Raw genomic sequence first — 11,221 nt, forward strand, 5'->3', positions numbered from 1 at the left:
TATATATGTATATGTGTATATGTATATATGTATGTATATATATATTTTTTTTTTTTTTTTTTTTACTAATAGTGATTGAGTAATTTTAGAACTTCAGCTTCTTTTATTTTAATAAGTTGCCAAGGCAACATTTTAATGTTCATTTAGTTTTAGTTACAAAAATGTTAATTGTTCTAAAATCGTCTTCATAAGGTATCATCTTTTTCTTTCTTTTGATTTTGGGGTGAATGTGACCTGGACACTCTACCTTTTTGTCACAAAGCGAAATCAATTAATAACATGTAAACACATTTGGTTTTAACATAAAATAAATATTTGCATGGTTGTACTTTTTCTGTTCAGTATCTGAGTCTTTTGCGCTCATGTGAGGGATATAACGAGGTAATGTTCCCTCACTGTCCATGTGACTCACGGAGGAAAGGTCATGTGATCACAGCCATCAGCATGAAGCATTTCAAACTGCACGCCTGCACAGAGGACGGCACTCTTGAGGTGCGCGAATGATACCTACATCATTTTAAGGCCTAGAATGCTTCATTTGCCTCTATATATACTAAAGCATATCACCGAATTCTGAGATGTTTTGCCCATAGTAATGCTTTATCTGTGACTCACAGAATCAGGTGATCATGTTCGAATGGTCAGAGATGCAAAGATGGGACACAGATGAAGAGGGAATGGCCTTCTGCTTTGAATATGTGCGCGGAGAAAAGAAGCCTCGCTGGGTCAAAATATTCACTCCCTATGTTAGTCACCCAAAAATTAGAATTAGAGCTTTATTATTTACCTGTTGAATTATGTTTCGTAGAATATTTTGAACAGAAATAGTCCCTGAATTGTGTGTGCTTGTGTTCCCTTCTCCAGTTTAACTACATGCACGAGTGCTTTGAAAGGATTTTCTGTGAGCTCAAGTGGAAGAAAGAGGTATTAATAACTTACTTTTCTGTTATAGTTTCTTTACCTTTTCTTGTCATTTGTTGTTAATGACTTTCTTTTTGATATGTTAAAGGTTGAAGACGAGGCCTCGGACAAAGGCAATAAGAACTGTAGTAATAATGGTAAGAAAACCCTTTTGCCCTCATTTTATCACACACACACACGTTAATGGGATTTTTCTGAGTGTACTCATGTGATGACCATATTCACAATGAAACCTGAAATACTGGTTCATTCTTACCACACTTACTTGACGTATCAAGTACAGAGTCATACGTGTGATGCTCATTTGAACCGTCAATACATAAAATGAATCTGCACCTTCTCGAAAGATCAAATCATGGTAATGTATAATATATTTATTATGTAAAACAAAATGCAGGAAATGATTCAATTGCACTGTAGGCTAGACTGGAAATACTCCAGCAAATGTGCTTTTTATTACTGAACACTTATTCATTGAGCAAATAATATATTTACATGTTTCAGTTGTGCTCGTGCAATAAGAGGTGAATATGTGAAATAATACAATTAAATGGGGGTTTCTATACAAAATTCATCATTATATAAATAAATGTAAATAAAATGTGTACAATTCAGTATTTCTAAATGTTTTACATTTATTAAAAAATATGTATGTATGTATGTGTATATATATATATATATATATATATTCATGAATATCTGTAAATATCAAATTATTTTATACATGTTAATATATATTATTTAAATGTTAATAATATTATAAAAATGTTTATTAATGATTTATGAAAAATTATAATGTATAATACAAGCACACATGTAATAAATAAATATAAGAAATATTTGTAAATAAAGATTATTTGATACATGAAACATAATTTGTAATGAAATATCCTTATATTTTCTAATGAAACAATTGTGAATTGCAGATTACCTCTCGCCGCTGGAGCAACAGAAGGGATGGTGCCACCTAGGGGGCGAGATTGCCACTTCCTAAAACTCCTCTCTAGAGCCTGTGGAATTGCGCTGGATCATCACACTAGAGCAGACCACCATAACGACCATGTTACCACAGCAACACCCTAGCGACGCCATACCAACCATGTTTCCATGGAGACAAAAGTGTGCCTTTCAGATGCAGAGCATTCCATATGGCAACCACGGCAACGCAAAATGCCATTATCATGGCAAAGCAGACACATAACAATCGCTACGGGGATGTTTTGCACCAATGGGTTCTGTTGTTATTTCATCAATAGATACTTTGAACTCGCATAAGTACATGTAAAATACCACATAGGACAAGACCTTAAGATCTTCCATGCCGTCGGTTTAGGAGACATGCTCTTTTGTAAGTCTACTGGCTGGATTTTGGAGAGCATTAGCTAAAGTAGAGCACTGTTATCAGGGCAGCGTAGTAACAAAAGACCACTTTGTGATTTAAACAGCAGCCGCTATCACAATTGTTAAAAAATTGATATATATGGGAGGGGGAAGTCATGCCTTAACAAAAATTAATTTGTGTAGCAAGGTCACCATACAAACAGTTAATATGGGATCTCTCTAAAATCATATTGGGATGGCATGATTGCTTGGTTTTCCCAGTATAGCTGACTAAAATGAGCTCATTTTCTTTTTACTCCCCATTAAATGAGGAGTTAACAAGTGTGTGGGAGCAGTAAGAAGTGTGTGTGTAATTAAGAAGTAAAAGGACAGGAGTGTTTATGGACAGGTGTAGTTTGCATAAGCGACCTGTAGGGGGTCCCTGCATCAAACACATAAGCAGCTGCGCTCAGGATACAGTTGTATTTGAGTTGTTTATTTGTTAGTCTCAGAGGGAACATCATCGAGTCTTCGTCTGAGTTGGTTTTAGTGTTATTTATTGTTCAAGACTGCAGAGGCTTGCCTTGCTCAGTCATAGAGAGACAACACAATAAGGGACAGATTGAGAATATCAGAGCAGTTTGAACAGTGTTTCTTTTCTTATATGGTTTCAGGAAAAAGAACAGAAGGCAATTGCTTTCAAATTCATTTACAAATTCCCCACCGAGTGCTAAAATAACAGCCTTTTTCCAAAGTGGTCTGTTTGCTATTTTTCTGTTTTTCTTTTCGTAACTTAAAATATTGGTATAGCCAAAAAGATATACCATAAAGGACCTTAGTGGGCCCCGCTTATCACAGGAACAGGCACAATTTTTCCATTTTCTTAAAAGAATAGTTCACCCAAAAATGAAAATTAACTGAAGATGTACTCACCCTCAGTTTCTTCATCGGAAGATATTTGGAAAAATGTTGAATTACATCACTTGCTTTTCACTTCACAAGACATTAACTGATGGACGTTAATTGATGCACCCATTCACTGCGGAGGATCCATTGGTGAGGAAGTGATGTAATGCTGAATTTCTCCAAATCTGTTCTGATGAAGAAACAAACTCATCTACATTTTAGATGTCCTCAGAGTGAGCAAATACTCAGCAAATTTTCATTTTAGGGTGAACTTTTCCTTTAACAGACATGCATGTTTAATGCAAGTCAAAAGCTTTCCATTCCAGCACAATACTGTGATTAAATCAGCTTATCGTCATCCAAATGCTTAAGCCGCCTTGGCCACGATACCCTGATCAATAAGTGAGTTTGTAATATGTGTGTGTGCGTGTGTGTTCTACATCAGATTGCTCTCTGGTTAGAGTAAAGGCTCCTATTATAGCAGCACAGTAGCATCTGTGGTCTAAGCATATTTACAAAAACTTCATTTGTGTCTTCCGTCCTGATTATTTCCGTGTTTGATTAGTTCAGCCAGTTTATCAATGTGAATGAAGAAAAAACAAAAAAAAAGTAAGACCTGTGTGTATTATGGTTGTGTAATTTGTCTTTTCGTCAGGAGTGCAGGTGCGACACTTTTTGTATTGTTCGGAAAATGTCAAAAGTGTTCCACCTCGTAATGTTCACCAGCACTATAAAATATTAATTGTTTGGTCAGTGTTTCTTATTTTGTGTCAATGTGCCAGGGGAAAAAAAACAATATGAATGTACCAGAATGTATTTATAACATGGATGATTATTAGAGATTATTAACTTCAACTTCAACCATTTAAGATCGTCATAACGCTTCAGTTTAAAACTTAAGACACTAACCAGCTTTTAACCTCCCACCGAGTGTTTTCTTAACTTTAGGCCCACATTGAACGTATTATTAATGTTTTAAGTGTGTTCCCCAAAATTGGTGTGTTGGGACTATTACTGATATGTTTAACGGCAATTTGTCTTGTGTTCTGCGCTTCATCTGTAAATTTGACTGCTTATGTCTAGTACTGACAGAGTCTTTGTAGATTTCTGACTGAAAACATTAATTTATTTTTCTGCTAAATCAAGGGGATTGAAACAAGGCCTTTGCTGTGGTGGGTTTAGGGAAGGGCTTTGGATGGAAAAAGATATAATGCATACGTGAAGGAGATAAACAGGCGTGCATTATTTCATGTAGCCTAGATAATGGCGTAAATTAACAGTAATATTGGAATACAATAGTTTTATATCTGAAATGTGTGAAGGTAAAACTGACCAGAGTTATAAAACACACAAAAAAAAACTTTGAGAAATGTCATGTAGTTTGAAACATTGTAACATACTATTTTAAATAAAATGACCTATTGGAAAAAAAAAATGTAATGTGTTGTTACTCTCTGGTGAACTTTCTAATGCATCCCAGCCCATAAGTAACCAATTACATTAATGCACTTAAATTAATATATAAACATTTATGAGTGAGCGTCAGATTGCATGCACTTTGGTGAAGTTTATGAAACAGTAAAGTACAACCTCTATTGAAACGTAAACCTTGCTAAACTCTAGCAGATAGAGTTACAACAGAACTTCGCAGTGTGTGCCACTGACAACTTTGATAGAATGGCTTTATACTTAGTGACAAGTGCAATTCATTTTTAATGATCATTACACAAATTAGTCTGTTCCTGGGTAATGATAATGTTTTTCAAGGTGAGTATATAATTAAAGGTAATTATAAATGTGATCATGTAAAATCATTTTGTGATAAATAGCAACAACAAAAAATTATTGTTGCTTTATATATATTTTTTTTATATATTTATATACTAGTCAACATTTGAAGTGGATCAAAACCTTTCATCAAAGTTGTTCTAAAACCTAAAACAAAATGTGTTCTTGTCTTAGGACAACTTTGATGAACTTTTTTGATCCACTTCAAATGTTGACTACTGTATATATATCTATATCTACATATCTATATCTATATATCTATATATATATATCTATATATATCTATATCTATATATATCTATATCTATATATCTATCTATATATATCTATATATATCTATATCTATATATCTATATATATATATATATATATATATATACACACTGATCAGGCATAACATTATGACCACTGACTGGTGAAGTGAATACTGCTCATCTCTTCATCATGGCACCTGTTAATGGGTGGGATATATTAGGGAGCAAGTGAGCATTTTGTCCTCAAAGTTGATGTGTTAGAAGCAGGAAAAGTGGGCAAGCGTAATGATTTGAGCGAGTTTGACAAGGACCAAATTGTGATGTCTAGACTACTGGGTCAGAGCATCTCCAAAACTGCAGCTCTTGTGTCATTTACAGTGCCTTGCGAAAGTTCAATTCATTTTTTTCACGTTTTGTTATGTTGCTGCCTTATGTTAAGCCTCAAGTGTTTTTTGTTTGATGCGACAAGCTTTTCTCATCAGCATTTGGCAATTATCTGCTATTCTCCTCACCTCTTCTCCTCTCAAGATCTGTCAGGTTGGATTCAATTCAATTCAATTCAAGTTTATTTGTACAGCGCTTTTCACGATACAAATCATTGCAAAGCAAGTCGCTGTCGACCGGCTTACGTCACTTCCTAGTACACACCATCGGTGCGAATGCAACCCTTTAAATGTAATAATTAATTATTTTAAATGGTACTGGGAAATAGTTCGCGCAAAATCGTCCCAGTAGTTTAGTACTATACATTTAGTTCTGGAACTAAAGCGGTGCGAAAGGACCTAATATTAGGAAGGTGGTCATAATGTTATTCCTGATTGGTGTGTATATATATGTATATAATTTTTTTTTGTTTTTTTTTTACATTGTAGGTTTAGTAAACCTATTGGCTCTCTGCCAATAGGGTGAGTTTGGGGCGGGACTACACGTTGGCTCGACCAATTGAAAATAAGAAGCATTTGGGAATTCAGTTTAGAAACGTCATCGTTTTGCAACGCTGGGTACACACTAAAAGATTTTTTAAATCTTTTAAGCTCTTCAAAATGTGAGAGACCACAAACATAAGGACAAAAAATCCTAGATTTAACCATTTTGCTCCTGTAGTGTGTGGTGTGCCGCGATGTTCCCCCCACACATCAGGATTTCTGATCGTAAATATTCAACATGTTGAATATTTATGATTCGCGATCGAGGCGCCTCCGACGTTCTTCCGAGCAGATTCAGTCACTCTTAACACACCTCACACCACAGGAAAATCTGAAAAGATTGTCTTTAGAACCACCAAGATAATCGGGACATTACCTAGGATTCTCGGAAGGAAAGAAATCGGCCCAAAATCAGCCCGATTATCTTGTGCTGTGTACCCATCATAAGGTTCGGTCCCGATAGTGGCGCAGAAATTGCTCACAGCTGTTACTTTTGATTGACGTTTACTATTATCATCATCATCATCATCATCAGACTTCAACAGGAAAAGACACTTATCATAAGGTATGTCATATCTGTTGTTTAATGCAACGTTTTATAGCTAGGCTACTGTTCCCTGTCAAAGATATGTGTTGAAGTCAAATGGCCTGAAAAAATATTAGTAAGCTATGCTTCAAGACAAAAGAGCAACTTAAAGAATTATTTCACATAAACCATGAAACCATAAACGAAAACAGAATTTCATAAAGAAATTATCCGGTATTCACAATAAGAATAAATCTCGTGCTGTGATCCTGCTGCAGAATTGCCTCTGGAATTAAATACCAATTTAGCATTGTCTCTCATGCGTAACCACATGGGAAATAATTAGCCTCAAGGCAGCTAAATATTTAAATGAAATTTCATTTATTTATTATCACAAGGACTCCAGGGATTTAACAAGAGAATTAGCCACACTTAAAGCACCCGCCTGCCTGAACGACAGAATGAACAGAGGGTTCAGCGGGCAGATATGGTTTCAGTAGACCAATTACTATAATATCACAAAAAAAAAAAAAAACCCGAGGCTGAAATTAATGCTTGGTATGACATATCTGTGCTGTTAACTGGAGTTTGTCTGAATTGAATTTATAGTACATACTGTACATGCATATTTCTAGAATGTACGTTATTAATGGTCAAGTTCTTCGTCCAATTTAGTATATACTTTGAGTCTACGCAAACAAATGGCTCATGAGCCGGATGTCTTTATTGAATCAAACACACACAGCATGAACAGTGTAGCTCTGTCAGTTCTTTGAATGAATGAATGAATGAATGAATGAATGAATGAATTACTGGTTTTAATCAGTCTGACTCCCAGTGAATTTAATCCAACAGAGCTATTACTGAATCAACATCTGATTCACTGCAAGTCTTTGCAGTGATGTCCATATCGAAATGAAGATTTGTGTCAATATCATTTCTAACTGATTGTCTATATAGCAATAATATAAATAGCTGCTCTTCAGCTTTACATGACCGTTTACACTGTAACCCATGGTGTGCACATAAACATAGGCACTTAGAGACTTTAGCACGCTCCGCCCTCTATTTACATACATAATTACATCGTCATAAAAGCACTGTAGAGTTAAGAGGAATCCAGAATGTAATAAATTGCTGTTGCAGGATCGTAGGATGAAGCTGTCCATGGAGTTAGAGGGAATCGATACAGCTCTAAACTGCAACGATCTGCAGAGGTCAAACTGGATGAAGTGTCGGTCTGCTTTACCTCAGATCTCAGCTGTCTGAAGAGTGCGTGTGTGTCTTTACCTGTAAGTGGCTGATGCTTGAAGGATTAGAGTCTGAAGGAGGGGTACTACTGTGTTTGAGAGAGCGCAGTGGTCTCATAAGGCCACTTGTGTTCACTCTGCTGGACTGAAGGTGTTTTAGTGAGCCAAATCAGTGCTAACAAATGCTCCCATGAGACTGCCATGAAAAAAACACTCATCAAACCAGGAAGGATTCTCACTGCATCTTTATTCTATTGCTTTTACATGTTACAGTGGTGTTTGCTTATGCTTATCCGCAAGGTTTTTAGTAATAATATTGAAAACATGTTATTATATGAATTATTATAATGTGAACGTTTACATTTTAAATATCATTATTATTATTATTATAACAACATGTAAAGGCTCACATTGTAAAGTATTAATAATTATTTTATTTATAACATGTAAAGTGTTTACATTTTAAATTATTATTACCATTATTAATAAATATTATTATAATAACATGTAAAACGTTTTCATTATTATTATTATTATTATTATTATTGCATGTTAAAAAATACAAACAAATAAAAGTAAAACCTTTTAAATCAACTTAAACTTAAATTAAACTTTACCTAATTTGATATAATTAATGTTTTTTCTGATTTCTAAGCATGGAAATCATAGGATCATCATGGGATTTTATTTTATAAATACAATAAGATACAAAAACGATAGTCATCTTATGAAAATAAATATTTTCCAAATAATATTTTCACATAGTTATATGTAAACCATGTAAATCATATTTGGGGTTCCAAAGCATTAAAAAGTTTGAAAACCCCTGACCCACAGTACACTTACAAAATTCTCTCACTTTCTATATTTCTATCTTTATTTCTTCCCATTCGTTTACAGACCTTCATCTTTATATCTTGTTTCATTTTTCCCTAAACAGCCCCATCCCTTTCTTTCAATCACTCTCTTTCACTCTCCCTTGTCATTATTATCGACCATGCCCATCTTACCCCGTTAATTAAAAGCCATTGATCGTCGGCTGCACGCCAGCAACATCATGGACAGCGTCACAGGAGGAGCCATTCAGAGATCAACCGATATGTGTTTATGTGTCAGTGTCTTTAAGAGGGACAATGAATGACACTGAGGGAAAAAAAGACAGACAATTAACAATTTCAGAGTAAATGTTCATGCATCTTCAAATATTGCTGCCTTTCATGAGAGCAGATTACCTGTTATCAATATGGTTCTGTTACCCTCTTACCTGATAAAGACAAATTTATCTGATTTTAAACTGACTTTATGCATTTAAGGCTCATTAAGAATTTAATTTCACACTTTGTCGCACCATTTTGAGCCCTCATTCCCATTTACAGGACACGTGTAGTTTTAAAACATATAGATCTTTACAGTTACATTCAACTCTTTATATTTCCTACACACCGAGATGCCAGTCTATCAATTATCTACCACAGTGTCATCATTCATGCTCAAATCCACACTAGTTTTACCTTCACACAAGACTAGCTCAGTCCTTCTCTGGCTCAAACACACAATCATCATATCTCTGTGCCATCACCTTTATTTGCCACACACACTCACTCTTATTCCCCTATATCCTCTTTTTCTCCATCTGAGTGAGCACAGTAAATCTGGACAAGTCAATGTGCCAGCACAGCACATTCACGGAGAGAGGCGAGTGAATTACTCTGGCAGACGAGCCATGGCTGCTGCAGTAATGGCAGACACACGCAATTTTTATTCATTGATGCTGACTGAGAGCCACAGTGCATGTTGGAATAGGAAATTGAGCTATATAGTATTTCGTAAACGCTGAACTCTGTGGGGATGTTGTGGCTTATATCATCATAATGTTGTCAAAATAGCAACGGACATTTACTTTTCTAAAATGGCATTTTTGGTCCAACATCCTGAAAATGGTGTCGAAGCATCAGCATTTTGGGTTAGAAACTACTATAACAAAATAGAAATGTGTAAATTAACATTGATATAGTTTAACATCAAATCATAATAATAGACCTTAATTAACTCCCATCAATCACAATTTTTACTGTCACGTATTACCATTGTGACAACAATCTTTGTTAATTATGGTAGAAATTGTTCAACACTGATATTAATTCATGCGTTTGTAATTAATTTATAAATACATGTTATCAAAGAAGGATGTACTAAAGCTTTAATACAATATCAAAGTCAATATCAAAGCTGAGCCCATTTACTTTCTTAATACATCCTTCCATATAACGTCTAACCAGTTTTCTCTGTAAACTATCCTGTTATAGTCTGAAATGCATCACAAGACAAAAGTAAAAAGCATTGTTAGTGTATTTTTTATCTTAATTGCCCTTGATTTATAGAATTTTAATATAATTACATTATAATCTAATAATCTCTTATTGAATTACAGGTCATTGTAGTTTATAACATTTTGTTTGTAGTGTTTTGGCAGTTCTGCCAGTTTTCGGAGTGCTTTCCCTCATAAATCCAACCATGGTTCGCTCGAAACCATTAACTTTTCACCCTCCCCCGCTCCATCCCTCCTTCATGAACGAGTGATCAATTAAAACCCTGTCCAGCCGGGACCACACGTCAGCATTTCCCCATCTCTGTCGGTTTAGAGATCTAGATTTCCTATTTGTCTGCTCCAGTAGTTCACGTAACTCACAATACAATATAGAACACACTGCGAATCGTCATGTCAAGTGAGAAATAAACTTCGAATTGCATTACTTAATTACTGAAAGATATAGTATTATCAGTCTCTAATATGAGGTTTGTGTTTTATTGCTTTAGACAACCTGGTTCAATATACGTTTAATTGTAGGAAATAATATGAACACATAAATTAAAAATTGTATTTAAAATATAAAAACAAATTATATTGAACCAACTGTACCGACACAGGCACAGCCCTACTCGTCGTTCATTCTGCATCAGCGCTGTCACACATTTCCCACTCTTATTTTCAGCTCTGTCATTTTCCTATTTAAATACAGCCAGCCATGAAATGACAAAGCACAGACTGCATATTAGAAAAGAATACTTTATTCAAAGATGGGAAATGGTTTGTGTCTGCATCTGAGAGAGAGAGAGAGAAATTTGAAAGTAATTTGCTCCTTGATTTATAGAATTTTAATATAATTACATTATAATCTAATAATCTCTTATTGAATTACAGGTCATTGTAGTTTATAACATTTTGTTTGTAGTGTTTTGGCAGTTCTGCCAGTTTTGGGGCGGTACACGATGCACGAGTGCTTTCCCTCATAAATCCAACCATGGCTCGCTCGAAACCATTAACTTTTC

The 11,221-nt window shown here is 34.9% G+C and overlaps 1 protein-coding gene across 1 annotated transcript in view; it reads left to right on the forward strand.

Annotated features, from left to right (window-relative positions):
• Positions 1-2,982, forward strand: part of LOC107739574 (sorting nexin-27-like) — a 7,208-nt gene extending 4,226 nt beyond the window's left edge. The window contains exons 7-11 of the mRNA XM_016551741.1: positions 343-492; positions 618-746; positions 865-924; positions 1,010-1,058; positions 1,848-2,982. Of these exons, the coding sequence (XP_016407227.1) occupies positions 343-492; positions 618-746; positions 865-924; positions 1,010-1,058; positions 1,848-1,915 (456 nt within the window). The 3' untranslated portion in view covers positions 1,916-2,982. The remainder of the gene's footprint in view (positions 1-342; positions 493-617; positions 747-864; positions 925-1,009; positions 1,059-1,847) is intronic.
• The last annotated feature ends 8,239 nt before the right edge of the window (positions 2,983-11,221 follow it).

The sequence above is a fragment of the Sinocyclocheilus rhinocerous genome, unplaced genomic scaffold (assembly GCF_001515625.1).
Source record: "Sinocyclocheilus rhinocerous isolate Xijiao unplaced genomic scaffold, SAMN03320098_v1.1 scaffold314, whole genome shotgun sequence".
NCBI lineage: Eukaryota > Metazoa > Chordata > Actinopteri > Cypriniformes > Cyprinidae > Sinocyclocheilus > Sinocyclocheilus rhinocerous.